The following is an 18,912-nucleotide window of genomic DNA, read 5'->3' on the forward strand; positions in this document are numbered from 1 at the left end:
TCTATTCGTATTTTTTCTTGCACCAGAACTAATGATAAATGTTATGGGGAGATGAAAGAATAGGAAAGAGAACTAAATTGCTGAAATATTATGAGAAGAAATACAACCTTCAAATGATGTTTAAAATAATAATCCGTTAAGGTTTTTTTTTAAATTAACACAAGGTGTTCCAACTGGTCGTTAAACAGCGTATTATCAATTCTATACAGTAGTGTTCTATATGGCTTGGCACCCAGATCTTTCCAGGACCAAACTGGTCTGGCTGTTGATAGAAGCAGAGAAGCACTGTAAACTCTGCTTAAGCTTCTGAAAGTGATTAGCCTCAATCCCCATCAAATCTGTTCTTCCAGTCCATAGGAATTGTCCCAGTTCTGATGCCAACCAGTTTTGTACCATCCCAAACGTAGTTCCTACTGATTGCTCTGTACTACTTGACAATATCGTTTTTCCTATTATACTGCAAGCTTTTATTTCAAGCAACATTGCATATATTGTCACATCATTCTGTCCTTCAAAAGCAATCATCAAAAGAAAATCAAGAAAAATTATCCCATAATCTGTTATTTTTTTGTATGAATTGTTCATTTTGACTGTGTTGTTACTTACAGCTAAAGCATCTGGTAGGAATTTAAAATAAATGTAATTCATTAGAATAATTTGTGATTAATGACAAGGCAACAAGCAGCAAAGTGTTTTAAGCAATTAATTTATTAATAGAAGAAATTAGTTCTGTAAACACATATTAGCTTCCAATTCTTATTTTCCAGTTCTGCACAGGAATCTTGTAAGCTTTTACAGACTGTTCCTTGATCATCCATTTCATCGTGATAGCTGCACTGCTTGCTAAATTCATGAAATGTTTAATATTTTCAAGGATAGCAATGCACAGTAGATCCAACAATTTTAAATGGCAAATAATTGCTATTACTGCCTGATGGAACCCATATGGTATTTGGGATAGGAAGTTGGTCCAATATTAAAACTGGCTCAATAATGAAGATTCATGTAGGAAGCAAGATTTTCACAAGATCAAATGTTTTAAAAATGTGAGAGATAGTAATAGTACAGAGTTCTGAATATTCTCCTGTAACCTACCACTGATGTTTATTTTTATTTATCAGAGCTATATCCTACCTTTATATTAACTCAACCTGATGTTTCTTCCCATTTTCTCCACAACAATCTTGTGAGATGGGTTGAGCTGAGAAAAAATAACTGGCCCAAATCAGTCATTTAGCTTCTGTGCCTAGAGGAGAACTAGAACCTTTGCTCACCTAATTCGACTTCGGCATCTTAACCACTATACCAAACATTCTCTTTAATATGATGTAACTACATATCATGGAGGAGTCAATATATGAAAAGACTTTATCTAAACTTATTGGCTTGTGAATTTTTGAGAGTGCTGATACTTGTAATAGGTAGAAACATTTAAGTAATGTGTGTGTGAATTATATATGTGTGTATACACGTGGTGTGATCAAGCTTGACACCCATGTGCTACAGTATTTATTTTTATTTTTATTTATTTTTATATGCCGCCCTTCTCCGGAGACTCAGGGCTGTTTACAATGCGTTAAGCAATAGCCTTCAGACTTTTGTATATTTTATACAAAGTCAGCTTATTGCCCCCACAAACCGGGTCCTCATTTTACCCACCTTAGAAAGGATGGAAGGCTGAGTCAACCTTGAGCCTGGTGAGAATTGAACAGTAATTGCAGGCAGCTGGATGTTAAATGCTGCCTTAGTAGGAGGCATTAGCCTCCTACGCCACTCAGGCTCCTGAGTCACTCAGGCGCCACTCAGTATTAGGTACTGCTTTTCCAGAAAACAGGACATATCAAGTGGGGACTTTTTTTTGGAAAGTTCTGGGGTAGCCGATCAGAAAGCCTCTTCTCATAGCCTCCCTCCATTTGGCACTGCCCATCCTGTGCCTCTTATTAGCTGCAATGGGAAGCAATAATCTGCAGCCCAAAGCAACTTTGTCCAAATTGTAGGATCAACAGGACATAACCAACATATTTATTTGCACCTGATTGAAGGCCTTAAGTGTAAAGCAAGGCTTCATTAAAAAGTTAAAAGGCTAATTATCTTGCAAATCTAGAAGTTACTGGTATCAGACATAACTAACAACTCATATGGTTTTCTTACCAGAATTTACCAACAGAACTTCTGTAAATAAATATTAATTTTGAAATGTATTTAATATAGATAACAGGAGAAAGTTTAAAAGAGACTCAAAGACAACGAAAGGCTTCCCAATATTTCCAGTAAGTCTAGCAACCTTATATAATTTTGTCCAAAACAATGTTCCAGATTAAAATAAATAAATCTTATCAGAACAAACAGCACCCTTCCAATAATTTAACTTTATCAATTATTGTAACTTCCCCTGCACTCTGGATTATATATGCATTTCACTATATTGTATTTATATATTTAATTAAACACATATAATGAAATATACTACACACACGTGTACATGTGTGTATAAAAAATTGAATATCAATTTTCCACATGAGGATTTTTCAAGTATATACAGAACAAAAATCAAATCAGAAGCACAACAATATTTATCCAAAAGGAAGATCCTTAAAGATTATCTTATCCTACCCAGAAATACATTTGGCAAAGAAACCTTTATTTTACTGTATTCTCAGTGAATGTAAAGTAATCTTCATAATATTTAAAGAGACATTTCTGAAGTCTTTTACTACCTGAAATAGTTTTCCTTCACATTACCGTATTCAGGTGAATATACTAGTGTAAATATAATTGTAATATTTGTAACATAAAATAATCTCTCTCTCTCTCTCTCTCTCTCTCACACACACACACACGCACACACACACACACACACACACACCCATATATAAAAATTTTGATTCAAACAAGAAGTACTTCATTCTTTATAAACTTGTAGACAAGTATATACTGCTCATAGGCCATAATGATTGTTATTAAAAAAAATAAATAATATTTACTCTATTATACTGAATAGCCTATAAAATTTTCCAGCATAAATATTTGATAACTAAAACATATATTAGCATGATTATTTGTTGAATGTAGAATCATTCTTAATCATTTACTAATTTCAAGATAATTTCCTTTATGTCCAGCAGGACATGTTATTATGTAGAAAAAGGCTGTAATCTGAAGCTATCTCCAATTGATCTAGGCCTTAAAGACTTTAGTTTACCATAAAATAATAAACATTTCCAGTTATCCTGTTACAGCAGTCTAATTAAATTCTATTTTATATGGCATTTACAGCAAAGCAGTTATCCCTTAAACAACTACTAACATCATGAATAATTTTGTTGGCTGTGTACATTTTCCATTTTGCAAAAAGAGGACTTCTCTTCCTAGCCTTCCTCTTGTATAAGCACAAGCCACTGCCATCTTGTGGTCAAAAACTCAGATACAACCAGATTGGCTAAAACTTCACATACGCTCTCTACAGAGCACCAAATGTGGATTTACTACAAAAGAGATCATTCATGGGAGCCACTGCTAATCCGTTTACAAGTGTATAAGAAGTTGCAAAAATATGTTTTCTATACTCTGCTAGATATCTCTGCATTATTATTCCTCAGGAAACTCTGAAAAGTTCAGAATCTCAAAGGAGACTGAAGCATGGTTCTGCAATCTATATCCTTCAATTTCACTATTTCTCTCAATATCCATACCTCGGAATTTTAACAACGTATAATAAATGCAATTTCCCTTTTTTCTTTTTCTTTTTGTTGGTGCTTCCGAGTCAGTACTGACTTCTGGCAAGTGTCTGGACCAGTTCCTGCAATTTTCTTGATAAGATTTTCAGAAGTGACTTGCCTTTGCCTTCTTCCTAGGTCTGAGAAAGTGTAACTGGCCCAAGGTCACTCAACTGATTTCATTTTTTAATGCCTAAGACCTTTTCCTTTTTGATTTGGATTACTTGGAAGCTCTGTTCAGAGTGGAGAGAACTGCAAACTCTTTGGCCTATTCTCATGTGTCTTATTAGACCTTCACTTCACACAAGTGTCCATTCCTTACCTCTGGTGTTCAAGCAGTGGGTTAAAAAGAGTAACGGAAATATACGCAGCCCTCTACTTTATACACTACTCACTTCCCCCAAATCTGACAATTCAATATGGATCAGGACAACAGGTTTCAAACACGGTAACAGGATAATTTACCTTTCTGCTGTGTATGTTCGGATTTTGGTTTTACACAGATGATTCTAGAATTCACTGGTATTTCCTGGAAAGCTTCCTCGGGCTTTGTCTGCATGGCAATTATGAAACACATGTTAATATTATGATATCTAACTGGATCAAGTAACATCAAACAAAACTTCCAAGAACAGAATTAAAAAAAAACAACAACATTGTTCCACATTTATCCCTGTCCAAGCTTTCTTTCCAGCAAAAATTAAAGCAGAACTGATAAAATGAGACCTACCGGTAATCCATAATGTTCATTCATGCCAGCTAGAACAAACAGAACACTAGACTGTAGCTTTATAACATTTGCCCTGAACACAGATATTTTTTTTTTACTTTGAAATGAATAACGGAGGATGCGAGAAATCACATTTTGTGGATTTATACCATCTACCAAAAACAGACATTTCTCAGTAAGTGCTCTCATAAACTGAGGTGTTTTCTTTTAGGAGATGCTCCTGATACCTTTCAAAAGTGGCAAAATCCTTGTTTGTGCTAAGCCTTTGAAATCATTTTACTTTATTAATTCCAGTGGCACCATTTCACTAAATTCGGTTGATCTTGAAAAGCCAAGCAGGGCTAGATCTGATTGGATGGGGGATGAGAGGATACTAAGAATGCAGGCAAATTGGGAAGTTTAAAAAATATACAGGAAAAAATTAACTACAAATCATGTACATATAGTATGGTTTGGTTCTGTATTTATTTCATCATCCAACTCACCACAGTGACTCTGAGTGGCTAAAGCACATAAAAGTCTTAAAAAAATAAATACAGGTCCATAACCATACACAAAAACATATATACACCTAAATGGCTACCAAGGCAATACTCAAACAACAAAAGCCATAACATATATTGGGCACAAGCCAACTTCCTATCCCCAAGCCTGGGAACACAACCAGGTCTAAGGCTTTCCAAGCAGTTGGCAGGATTATAGAAGCTGAATTGCAGGGGTAATAGAATTCCAAAGATCCATTTTCTGGATCTAACTAAATGGGATCCAAAATGTGCCTTTCCTGTTGGACTTCACAACTGGAGAGAAACAATCCCACAAATAATCCAGTGCAATGCCCTGAAAGGCATTATAAGTAACAACCAGCACTTGAACTGCATCTTGCTTATATGAGTTATGTGCCTTTATGTTTTAAATGAGCAATGAGAAATGGGATACAAATATTCCATGCAAAGAAACAGACTCCAGATAGCTATCTCCATGGTAGGTGAGACTATCAAGAAAAATGTCTTGTAACATCTGAATTCAACTTCAGTCTATGTGAATTCAGGTTAAAAAAACACTTTTCTTTTTGCTGAGGACAAAAGAATAACCCTTCAAAAACCACTCCAGATGCAAAATAGTAGGATAATAAACACAAAAAACCATGTGATTCCACCTCTAATGAAATCTTGTAAAATGCATAGGAAGAGGCTGCTTTGTAATATACAGAAAAGCTTTTGCAAAATCCAGAACACCTCTTCTTGGCTTTGGTCATTAGCACAATTACATCCATTTGAGTACTCTATATTTAAAAGAATACTAAAACAGTTAAAAACATTAGCAAGGGCTATTACCTGCAATGAGTCATCCAACTGGGGTGTCAAATTGGTGTTTCCATATGCCCCTAGAGTGTCAGGCTGAGCAAGTTCAGCTATGCTCATTGGCCCATGAGTAACATCAGGAACATCAAGAATATCTCCTGAGAGATTAAAAACATATTAAAAGCACAGGTTTCCATTTAAAATGTTACCATTTCCAGTGCATACCTATAAAGATGGGTTGATAGCTCACTACTGTATGTGAGATCCCATAACTGAAACACTGCTATCTACATTCTTTGTAGGTTACTCTCAGACAAGAGGAGCAAATCTTTCATTTACTCACTGTATTTTGAATATGCCCCATATGTTAACAGAGTAGCTCACTGTAATTCTTTATATGCATGCTGGTGATTTTTTGAAATAACTGGTGGGAATTTTGCCAACAGACAGAAAATGTTTTGAAACTGAAACTCCTAAACTAGTCCATGTTGGCATAAACAAAGTTTAGTCGTAAATCTCTTAATATCACCTTTTAAAAATACTTTATTGGGAGAAAGCATAATGAAAGTTTTCATAAAGAGTTGTCCCCGCAAAATGGGGACAATTTTAACCCTAAATTATACATTATACCTTAATTATATGACACAACAGTGCATAAGGGAATTTACTTTTTCTTCCTACAGTTGTTCTACTTTCAGTCTTATTTCTTTCACTGTTTTCTTTTTTTTTTCCAAACCGTATTTCAATTGAGTCAATGTTTATTTTAAAAAGCTCATTTAATATGTTTTTAATTTGTGCATAAAGTCAAATTCTGAAAATATGTCATCTTTATAACCAATGACTTCTCATGCTATTTAACTGTTAATAATTCTGAATTATAATGCAAGCAACAAGCTTGAAATAAAATAAGGGCACTTACCCTAAACTGTTGATGGAATGATATATAGCCATGCTGTACATTAGTCATATATATTTTTTTACAGAATTAGCATACAAAGTTGCAACTATTCAAGAGTTGCACCTAGTGGTGGGATTCTGCCGGTTCTGGGGGGTTCGGCCAAACCCTTTGTTAAATTGCTGGCTTGCCCCGCCCCTTGCCCCGCCCCTCCACACCACTATTTATTGCCAATAAATAGTGGTGGGTGAGGGGCGGGCGAACCAGCAATTTAACAAAGGGTTCGGTGTTTTTTTGTAATTTTATTGGCCCGCGGAGCTTCAGCATTGGCTAATTAGCCCTTGCTTAGATCGGCTCCTGACTCTCAGCTGATTTGCTCTCAGCTGTTTTGCTCAGGGCTCTGCTGCTTGCTTGCAAAGAGTGCTGATTTTTTTCCCCTAGCTATGCTGAAAAACGAAACAGAAAGTAAAGCAGGCTGTTGGCTTTGCTGTTGTTGCAATGTGGCAAAATGAGGCAGAGAGAGATTTCTTTTTCTTTTTCCTCACCAAAAAAGGTAGGTGCAAACAATGGGAAATTTAGGGGAAAAGAGGAGAGTTCAAGATTTTAAAACACAAAAGAAAAAAAGCTCTATTTAACTAGGGAATTGTAATAATTGAGATACTATTAATTGTATATTGTGTTGAAAGCAGAAATGGTTAAGTTGTGGTTTGGAGGAATATATGGGGAAATTATTTGGTTTATTATTATTGGTAAATATAATTAATTGATTTGTAAGAAATTGGATTGCATGGAAATAATAGGAATATTCATGTTCATATTGATTAATATACAAAAAAGGTAGTTATATAACTAATTGATTTATATTAAAATGTTGAATTTATATTAAACAACTGTAATATTACATAATTAACCAATGTGAGGATGGATATAAAAATAGATAACAATGGGAAGGGGTATAATATAGAATAGAAGGGAAAAATTGAATTTGATTAAGATTAGAGATGAAGATGAAGGGTAATATTGGTTTTTTACAAAAATAGATGAGGAATAAATATGGCAAAAAGGAAATATAGTAATTGTAAATTTAATTGAAATGACTAAACACTGTTTAAATTTGTGAACTGGCCAAATACTCTGTTCAAAGAAAATACATTGTATGTTTGTATGTGTGTTTCTAATTATTGTTATTTATTCATATTCTCTTTTATTCTTTAAAGTTTAACAATTCATTCTTTAATATCTTTATATTTGTTTGGGGTTGGCTTTCTTCCCTTTCATCTTTTTTATTGTACAGCAATCTTTCTCCTCAAACCTACCACCTCTCTCTTTTCTTTCCTTCTTACTTTCTCTTCCTCCCCTTCTTCTTCTCCTCCCTACTTCCTCTTCCTTTCTCCTTCTCCTCCTCTCTTCCTCCCTCTCTTACCCTCCCTCCTACTCTAATTTCCCTTCCCTTCCTTCATCCCTCTCTATTACTGTATCCCTTTATGCATATGGACTACTCAGAGGGCTGAAAAAATTATTTCTGACCAGTCCTCGAACTTACGACTGTCCTCACATTTTACGTTTTTGCCCTATCTTGTCACTATGGTGAAGAGAAGCAGTTGTGAAATGAGTGACACGGTTGTTAAGAATGCTGCAACGGGCATAAATGTGAGGATGGTCATAAGTGCGAGGACCGGTCAAAAGTGCGAGGACCAGTCAGAAATGACTTTTTTCAGCCCTCTGTAGTCCCTATGCAGATAGCCACGCCCACCGGTCACATGACCACCTAGCCATGCCCACCCGGTCACATGACCAGCTAGCCACACCCCCCAACTAAGCCACGCCCACAGAACTGGTTGTTAAAAAAATTGAATCCCACCACTGGTTCCACCCCACCACCCCGAGAAAAAAATACATTCTGGACTAAGTATGCTGTCTTTGGCTGTTTTAAATCAAGAACTCTTGAAGTAAGAAAATACTTTTAGTTGAAGTATTTGCTTTCTGAAAATATTAAAATGTAAACATGTATATTGATATTAGAAAGTGCCTATTACAGAATTGGGCCTTTCATGAGGTCTAAGGTCATGTTTTACTCAGCTTATTACCATACAGCCAAGGACAGGACCTGATGCTTTCTAAGGGCTCCCCCCACTGAGCTATGACCTCTGCCCAAGCTATTGCTTGATTGGCAACAGAAATTCGGCATTTACCATAAACCAAGGATTATATTTTAAGAAATATACTGCAATAGTAGCTCCAATTTCCAAAGAGTAATGTATGCCGGTCTGAACATGCACATTCTGTTTTGCTTTCTAAAAGCCAGCAAATCTTAGCAGAAAGGCTACCTTTTAAAAAGCCTTTAATCTATATCAGGGCTGTCAAACTCCCGGCCCGTGGGCTGGATGAGTCATGTGCTGGCCACGCCCACACCTGGTTTTGCGAAGGGGGGGAAGTCCTGATAGGTCACGTGTGACCGCTGTGACGCCGCAAGTTTGACACCCTTGATCTACATCATCCCTACATAATTTAGATATTGGTTAGCACACCTTGTGGCATTAGGGTTTACCTATTTCCCAGCATATAGAATTAAGAAGTAACTCTTCCAGATGTTTTAAACCCATGGTTTTATGTTGCAAATGGGTAATCGGAAACTTTTTCCAAGTTTTACTATGATCTGTTTGAATACTTCATAATACTTCATATAAACCAATACCTGCAACATTATCGCGTTGTCCTGATGGTGGCATCTGTTGAGTTAATTCTTTAGAAACTTGGCTGGTAGTCTGCCCAATATAAACGGAGTGTCCCATCAGGATACTTTCAGCAGCTTTTGTTAGCCTTGGTCTTTGACCCTCACTAAGTTCCCCAGCACTGTTGTCGGAATCCTAAAGAGAGAAAGAGACAGAGAGTTGCCACATCTACTCCATTTCGAAGTGGTTCCCATTTATGAAGGAGGGCAGAGGGAACACTTACATAGAATCAAGGAAAGGAAAGGGGAAGAAAATACAAATGCAGAGGGAAGGGAGGTCAGCTTTCCTTTATTTATGAAAAAGAGCCCTGAATTGAAGGGAGGAGAGAAACATCAATTTACCTTTATCTCATTTTCTTTTCTTTTTATAAAAAGGAATCTGTCTTAAAGAGACACAAGAGCTCTTTTGTAATCAGGTGCTTACACAACACTCTATGGCAGGGATCAGCAACCCGTGGCTCTGGAGCCGCATGTGGCTCTTTCATCTCTCTGCTGTTGCTGGTTGGCGCCACAATTTGGAGAGGAGCTTCTGGTTAAAGGGGGGAAAGCATGGCATCCCAAGCGGAGACTCTATGGTAAGGGGCGGGTTTTCTGGCTGGCTCCACAATTGATAGGGCTTTTGGTTAGAACAAGTAGAGGAAAAAGGATGCCGCACTAGGAGGAGACTCTATGGTGGGGGAACCAAACTTATGGTCGGCTCCAGAAATGAATGGGGGGCTTCCGGTTAGGACCTTTGTGACTCTTTGAAGGTTTAAGGTTGCCGGCCCCTGCTTTATGGTAAAATAGCTATTGTTTACAAAAAGGTGGACTAGAAGACTTCTCCAGCTACTCACAAGCATGCATAGAAGCTCTTTTTAATAATAATAATAATTTCACTCATTATCACTAATAATTACTACTACTACACAGACTATTACTATTAATAGTCTGATTCATTACCGCATAGTTGGATCGTCAAGTAACTGGTGTTCCAAACATGGAAACAACTGGTGTCAGTAAAGACATTAAAATATTTACAGAAAAAATAATGAAGTAGAGGAAGACAACGTTGGTGATTGGAAATGAAAAAATATGGGTTTGTCAGTATTAAGAGAGGCATCTTCCACTCATCAGCCATTGCTATGATCCCACATTCAGTGATTTTTAAAAATATAAGTATGGGCTACCAACGAGCAAAAATGCTAATAAAACTTCACTTTTTCTTGATGTGGCTTCAGCTCCACTAGCAATGAGTCTCCCATAGATCATAATAAAGGAATGTTGCTTTCAAAACAAAAAAAGTTGCCCATTTATATCTATTACAACAGATTTAGAAACAAATGATACCTCTGAGTGGCAACTCTCTTCAGGCAAAGTAAGTGGAGCTTGGTTCAGTTTTGAAAAGAGAGAAAGGACTTGATCTTTGTGGGGTCCTCTGTGGGGTCTCCGTATCACTTGTCCCTCACTGGGAGGATCATAATTCTAAAAGACACAATAGTGGGGTGTTTTTTTCCCAAGCTACTCATAAAAGACATAAACCACATTCCTGACATTCTGAGCTCTCAAAATGAAACAGCAACTTAAAAAAATAAGAGCATTAAAACACTGATCAGAAAAAGCACTGAATCCTTATTACAGTATCGATATACACATATAGTATGTACATACAGATGTATGTATACGTTGGAGTCAGCCTGTGTTCACATTGAATAAAATAAATAAATAATAAAAATGACATTCTTGAAAAACCATCCCCAATCTTCTACCAGCCAGATATACTGGCACTGCAATTCTCAAAATTCTCAGTTTGCACAGTCAAAGGCTAAGAGTTGTAATTTCAATTACAGTATTTTTCGGAGTATAAAATGCACTCCCCCCCCAAAAAAAGTGGGTAGAAATGTCTGTGTGTCTTATACAGCGAATATTGCGGCAGGAGGAGGGGGGGTTGGTGCGGCACTGATCAGCTGTTCTAGAACGGGCCGCCGCAGTGAATGGGCCATGGCAGCGGCGGTAAACAGGATGTGGCAAAAGGGCCGCAGCAGCAAACGGGCCGTGCCTAATGGGTGTTGGTGAACGGGCCACAGCAGCAAACAGGCCACAACAAATTGGCCACGGCAAACGGACCAGATGAATACCAGATGGATGCTGGGAGGCAGAGGCAGATTTTTTTTCTTGTTTTCATCCCCAAAAGTTAGGTGCGTCTTATAGTCCAGAGAGTCTTATAATCTGAAAAATACGGTCATTTGAAATACCAGGTTGGGCAGTTACTCAATCTTTCCCATCCTTTAAGTAGGGAAAAATCCTGCTAATTAAATATGGATTTTACTATGCATACATATTACTGGTCCTATCACCAAGATACATCATCTCATTTATCCAATACCTAGAAATGACTACAAACTAGCCATTCATGGACTAAGCTGGACCATGGTCAACAGGTATAAAGGTTTTCCTTGAGTTATGACAACTGGGACCAGAATTTCCATCACTAAGCAACGCAGTCATAAAGTGCAGTGCCATGAAACTATATCACTTCGTAATTATAATCCTTGCAGTTCCCATTGTTGTCATTAGGCAATGACTGAGGGCTGTTAAGTAAACACCTCCTTGCAACTTCCTACTGGCTTCCAATAACCAAAGTCAGCGGGGAAGCTAGCAGGAAGTTGCAAATCCCAATTGGCTAACAAGCAGCCCTGTTGACTTTGATTGTGGGAAGGTCAGGAAGGTCACAAATTGACATCATGTGACCGTGGGATGCTGCAACTGGTATAATGGCAAGCTGGTTGTCAAATGCCCTCATCACGATCCATGACCACAGGGTGCTGGGAGAGCAGGTATTTTGAAAATTGGTTGTAAGCAGTATTCGCTCAACACCTTCATAAGTTTGAATGGTCGCAGAACAAGTGGTTGTTAACCAAGGACTACCTATATGACTTCAACCTTCTTCAAGTACAGGGCCGTTAAAGAACACCGCTTCCTAGACAATATTGGAATTACTAGTCAAACGAAGTATACAGCAAGGACAATTTCTCTCTTACATTTTCGAAAGAACTGGGGGGAAAAGATGACAAGAATAGAGAAGAGTTGAAATTTTGGATACGAAATCCATAACATACTGTGTCAACACCTTGTTACTGATGTAAATAAATTACTGCTTTCAACTTAAGAAGCATATCATTGATTTGGGCTTCCCAGAGATTCTGCTATTAGCCCATTGACTTGGATTTAAAAATGGACATTCATTCTGTATGAAAGCAAACTAGTTACCATTTTATAAGCCAACCTCCTACTCTATATTTACTGTTTATCCAAAACTGACATTTATTCAGAGTTTAAATACATACTCCATTAGGCTACAGCATCATATTTGTTTAATTTTTAAGTGATTTTATTACCATCTCATGGGCATCATGAAGGGTGCTGGCCAAACTGTCACTGAAGTTTGGAAAAGACAGTCCTCCTTCTGCCAAAGCTATAAAAATGAGAAACACACAATTATAAAATGAACACTTGGGTTGCAACTGGATTTTTGTCTGCAAATATATCTGCAAAACAGATTTTTGAGATGGATAGGAAAATCCTCCCTTTAGATTAGGTTCAAATTTTATTTTTGCCAAAGTCTACAGCAATCACTCTTCCACTGGTTTGGCATCTTCTCTCTTCCCCTTTAATCTGAAAGGATTTCTTCCTTTTCCTTCCAGATTGGTAGGACTCATAAATGTGATTGCGCCAGAGTATCATGTCCAATCTGGTTACAAAATACCCATGAGGGAAACAAAAGCAATTACTTCATTCCAAACCCCAAAACTGTGGGATGGAAGAGAGAATGCCTCACATTGCAAAAGCATTTTCCAGAGCTGTGGTATTTTTATTGTGTTACAAAATATTCTCAACCCTTGCTAACTGGAGTAACACATCCAGAATTATATCAAACCAGTCTTCTTAAATATGTAAAAGCTCTCAATGTGTTCTCCAGAAAAATAAAACCAGCAAAAAAATTCTAAATCTCTTACAAACCTATCCTTGGAATTGCGTTACTATAGGACATATGTCAGGACTTGATTCTCTTGGATATGGAGTTCTTAAAAAAATAAAATGCTACAAGAATGATAGAAGGTCAGGAAAAGCATCACCTTTTGCAGCTAGCAGTTGACCATAACTGTACAGAATTTCTCCTTCAGAAATTGGTCTGTCTGGAGCCTCAGTTTCTGTGGTGGTTGGACTGCTTTCTTCTGATGGGTCAGAACTCGATGTTTCCACGGAAGGTGATGGAGCTCTAGGTTCTGCAGGAAGTGGACTTTGGATCTGAGGTAACTCAGGAGAGATTGGCAATACCAAAATCTCTGGCTCTTCGTGCTTACCCACGGACATTATACTAAAAGTAACCAAAGAAAACCCTTATAAATAATAGATGATACATATTTGCTAGCATTTCTTTAAAATATTTCTCATATTTTTGACACATAGTTTTGGCACATATTTGCTAGCATTTCTTGAAAATGCTTCACTATCCTACCAGCAGATAAAGGTCAAATCACAATGATCATGGACAGAACACAATACATACAAAAAGCCAAAGAATTACTGGAGTCCAAATAAGTTTACATCCTAGGAAATACCAACCCAATACAGAAACTAGACAACCTGATCAAGAGCATCCTTAATGAGCTAACCCAGAAAGATCAAATCACAAAAGAGGAACAGTGGCAAATGAAAAGCAGTGGATCCATCCTCCTACACTTCCATGAATGGCCCAAAATACACAAGTCCAACATATCTCTTTGTCCAATTGTATCATTAGCAGGGCCTCCAGCATTCAACATAGCCAAAGAACTTTTTAAAAAATCCTAAATGTCTCATACAGCAGGAGTCCCCAACCTCTGGACTGCAGCCCACTACCAGGCCGTGGCCTATTCAGAATCAGGCTCCACGAGTGGTGGCCGGTGTGAATGCAGCTCAATTTGCATGAGTGGTGGGCCGTCATGTGTGCACATGAGTGCAGAGTTCAACTTGCACAAGTTGAGTTGTGCGTGTGCGTATGCACCAACCCATTGCTTCTGCAAGTTGAGCAGTGCACATATGTGTACAGTGGCCTACCACTCATGCAGCCCAGTTCCCCTCTCCCCCCCCCCCGGGTCAGGCCACCAAGCCGCAAAGTTTGGGGACCGCTGTTATAGAGGGGACTAGAAATTGAAAATGAAATTGTGGTTTCATTCAAAGCCATAGCACTTTTTATATCCGTAGATACAGAACTAGCGGAAGAATCTATGGCAGCAGTACTATACCACTCACCAGATTTAGCTAAATACAAATCAAAATGTCAAAAATCATCAAAAAATGATCAAAATGTCCAGAATCATGGATTGCACCAATCTCTGCACTATCTTTCAGTTTGATGAATAAATATACCAACAATTCAAAGGAAGGTCCATGGGACTCATAGCAGAGACTACTATAAACTATGGCCCTCCCACACATAAAACCAAAATTATGCATCTGGTATATACACAACTGCTTCATCATCTTTGCCATAATAACAAAGGAACAACATTAATCAACATCTCCAGAAGAATAACATTCATATTCCTGAATATCCTCATCAGCAGGAGGAAACGGCAAATTAGAAAAACAAGTCTATTGAAAAACAACCCACACTAACCACATGCTCCATTAGCAAAGTAAAACTCAACCTCCCACAAGAGGACTTGTGTAAGAACATTATCAGATGAATGTAAATGCACTATAGCAGGGGTGTCAAACTCAAGGCCCGGGGGCTGGATCTGGCCCGCGGGGTGCTTAGATCTGGCCTGTGGGGCCGCCCTGGAAACAGTGAATGATCAGCCTGCGGTACCTCTCCCAACGAAAATGGAAGTGTTTTTGCTGTCAGAGGGTTGCAGGAGGCCGTCGCAGCTGAAAATGGAGCTCGGGAGCCCGTTTCGCTGGCAGAGTGCTTGAGCCACCACAGGCACCCCCGACACGAGTGACGTCGAGCTGGCCACGTCCACCTCGGCCCCTTGAGGTCAAATACAACCCTGATGCGGCCCTCAATGAAATTTAGTTTGTCACCCCTGCACTATAGCTACCCAAAACATCAGAAAAGGTAAACAAACCTCTCCAAAACATGTTAAGAGTAAACCAAAAGGAATCTAGGAAGGAAAAACAGGAATCATTTATAGCACTACAGTGTAAAGACTGTCACAGCTACTATGTAGGTCAGACAGGCAGAAGACTAGCAGAGGGCATCTATGAAAACCAACTAGCAGTTAGAAGACACAATGAAAATTTCTTAATCTCCCAACACATGGGCAGACTGAATCAGTTTCAATTGAAAAGCTGTGAGCATCCTAGACAAAGCTAAATCCAAAAAATCCTACAGAATTCCTGGAAGTTTGGCATTTAGACAAATCAGTCATCAATAAAAACATAGGGATAAAATAACTTTATGCACCAGTCAAAAGAGACAATTTTAAAAAAAAGTTAAGAAGGAAACAGAGAGAATATATTCTCTCTAGCAATCAACATCCAGATAAGTAAGGATTATTATCAGACAAGCAGACAACAATATCCTAATCAAGGAGAAAACAACAGCTCCAAAAACACTGGCAGAGAAAGCTATAGTATATAATGGGGGGGCAAACCTCACATTCACCCACACTGAAGGTATTACCTAGTAGGATAATGAAACATCTGCAAGCAAACAATAACTCAAAGAGCACTGAGAACTTCACAATTAAACCCTGAGCTATATACAGGTAGACCTCGACATACGACCACAATGCCAGTTTCTTTCTTGCCACAGTTGTTAAGTGAATCACTGCAGTTGATAAGTTAGTAACAAGGTTGTTAAATGAATCTGGCTTCCCCACTGATTTTGTTCGTCAGAAAGTCGCAAAAGGGGGTCAAGTGACCTTGAGACACTGCAACTGTCATAAGTACGAACCAGTTGCCAACCATTTGAATTTTGATCATGTGATCATGGGGCTGCTACAAAGATCCTAAGTGTGAAAAACGGTCATAAGTCACATTTTTCAGTGCGGTTGTAACTTCAAACGGTCACTAAATGAACTGTTGCAAGTCGAGGACCACCTGTATATTCTCTTCCATTGGATTTCTTTAAAAACCATTGCTAGTTCGTTGAAGAGAATAACATAGGGCCTACTATTTTTTAAAATGCATTTTATGTTTGGGGGGGCTAGCATTGGAGTAAATGCAGCAGAGAGATGAGCATGCTATAATATGATGCAAAGCTCAATATATCCCAAAATATAAAAAAGCCTCTTTGCATCCCACCTGGCCAAGTAGAAATGCCAGAAAGACAATTTCAACTTGGCATAAAAACCGGTTTTGTATTGCTTTTCTTTTGGCTGTGTCTTATTCTTGCAGTTGAAGGCTGCAAGAGTCATTAACATTGTGGAGGACTCACACAGCTGTTGGATTATAATCTTCTTCACTCTGTGGACTCGGCTTTTCTTCTTCCAAAGGAAGTTCTGTATCTCCCCATGCATTGGGAGGGGGTTGTCTTTTCATCACTCCTGTGTCCAGGGTACGGTCTGATATAGGAGGGCTTGGTGAGCCTACCATGGGTGTTGCTGTAGGGGTAACCACAGGTGTATGAACTGGACTGACAACTACTGCCTCAGACCCTGCATGTATGGGGGGTGGGGGAGACAAAGGGAATGCAAGGTCAGATTATATTGTTATGTATTCAAAAGAAATAGATAGGCAAAGGGTCCCCTTTGAAAGAAAAAACAATCATGCTTCAAAGCTACATATAAACCACAATTCCTTTTGTAATCTGCAAATCTGTATTTTTACCTATTGCACCCACATCTTCATCCATCTCGTTAATAGACATAGAGGACTCTGGGGTTTTTACAGTAAAGAATTCTTTTATAGGTGATGGTGATTGAGATGGTGTGGATTCAGGTGTGACCGATGGAGTAGATAATATGGTTTCCTGAAAAGGAAAAAAATACACACAAAGGTAATAAAAATTCTAAAACTATTGAAACCATTCTCATTTCTACTGCTTTTAACTCATCTCTGCTAAAGCATTTAATTTTGATTGAAATTTATCTAGCCAATCAATTAATAATCTTCAATGAAACAAGTCTAATGCTTGCTATTCCAAGAAGGGAGAGCTTATTAAAGCACAAATATTTTACTGGTCAATGACAAAGTTAATTTAATGCAGTTGATTTCTTTAGCCTGGATACAAAACCACGTAAGAAATAAGTCTGGATTTGGAGTACAAATATAAAATGTCATATTAAAGCAAGCCAAGATCTGCCTTTGTACTAAGGCTTAGTTTTGGAATTCTATATGCCAAGAATAAGATTAAACCAATCTTTCTTTGCTGTCCAAGCCACTGTCTGACCAAAAGAATATACAAAGCCACTGATCTTCTCCAAGCCCTATGGAAAAACAGAATGGCCACTGATTCAGCTGTTTCTAAGTGGCCCTTGTGGTGCTGTGGTCCTGGAAATTATTTCTGAACATCTTGCCAGTTTCACTATGCTGTGCCATAAGGCAGTGTTCCATCTTCAGTGCTATTTATTATCTGTATGAAACTGCTCGAGATGGTTATCCAAAATTTTGGAGCCAGGTATCACCAAGAGGCAGATGACCTTAAACTCTACTAGGTAATAACTGAACCAGGAGAGTTGTGCATGTCCTGAAGTACCATGTTTCCCCAAAAATAAGACCCTGTCTTATATTTTTTTGAACCCTGAAATAAGTGCTTGGCCTTATTTTTGGGGATGTCTTATTATTTTGGGCGGCGCGTAGCAAGACCGGGCTCCTCTTGCCATCTTACCTGATTTCCAGCTCTGTCTCCCTAACCCTAACCAGAGGAAATGGCAGGGACCGGCTGCGCATGTGTTTAAATATTTTCGGGGAGGGCTTATTTTTTTGGGGGGGGGCTTATTTTAGCGCATGCGCTCAAAAGCCCGATTGGGCTTATTATCAGGAGATGTCTTATTTCAGGGGAAACAGGGTAGTGACTGTGTGAGGTGGATGAAGACTATTACATTGAGACTGAATCCTAAGAAGGCAAAGGTTTTCTGGATTTGAGAACTGGGAAATTTACATTCCTCAGAAAGAACAGATACTTGGGTCAAGAATGTATCTAGGGACATCCATACTGGAAGCTCAAATGACTTCTTCCAGTTAGAAATAGCCGAGTGAAGCGATCTCCCCCCCTCCCCTGCTTTGCCTGCTTTTCTCATTGCTGCTTCCTCTCAGCTGTGCCTTAGAAGCTGTTTTTTATCCCCAAGCAGGGGATAAAAAACCAGCAAACTAATGTTCTGAAGCTGACCAGACTAAGGACGCTAACCAGATGAAAACCTGGTAGGCAAAAAAAATTTTTTCCTATTTTCCTCCCCAAAAACTAAGCTGCTTCTTATACTCCGGTGTGTCTTATACTCTGAAAAATACGGTAATGCTTGTAGGTCGAAGATGACCTGTAGTTTAAACCAGGGATCTCCAACCTTGGCAACTTTAAGCCTGGCAGACTTCAACTCCCAGAATTTCCCAGCCAGCAAAGCAAAGCTGGCTGGGGA

At 38.4% G+C, this 18,912-nt stretch overlaps 1 protein-coding gene across 1 annotated transcript in view; it reads right to left on the reverse strand.

The window, feature by feature from the left end:
- The window catches only part of KIAA0586 (KIAA0586 ortholog), a 67,667-nt gene that overhangs the window by 21,137 nt on the left and 27,618 nt on the right, over nt 1-18,912 (reverse strand). Inside the window, exons 25-32 of the mRNA XM_070936203.1 lie at nt 17,168-17,309; nt 16,776-16,995; nt 13,486-13,727; nt 12,748-12,824; nt 10,700-10,834; nt 9,338-9,509; nt 5,781-5,905; nt 4,182-4,269 (exon numbers count right to left, since the gene is read on the reverse strand). Of these exons, the coding sequence (XP_070792304.1) occupies nt 4,182-4,269; nt 5,781-5,905; nt 9,338-9,509; nt 10,700-10,834; nt 12,748-12,824; nt 13,486-13,727; nt 16,776-16,995; nt 17,168-17,309 (1,201 nt within the window). The remainder of the gene's footprint in view (nt 1-4,181; nt 4,270-5,780; nt 5,906-9,337; nt 9,510-10,699; nt 10,835-12,747; nt 12,825-13,485; nt 13,728-16,775; nt 16,996-17,167; nt 17,310-18,912) is intronic.

Source organism: Pituophis catenifer, unplaced genomic scaffold, assembly GCF_029215685.1.
Source record: "Pituophis catenifer annectens isolate HBS135680 unplaced genomic scaffold, rPitCat1.0.hap2 SCAF_1, whole genome shotgun sequence".
In the NCBI taxonomy this organism is placed as follows: domain Eukaryota; kingdom Metazoa; phylum Chordata; class Lepidosauria; order Squamata; family Colubridae; genus Pituophis; species Pituophis catenifer.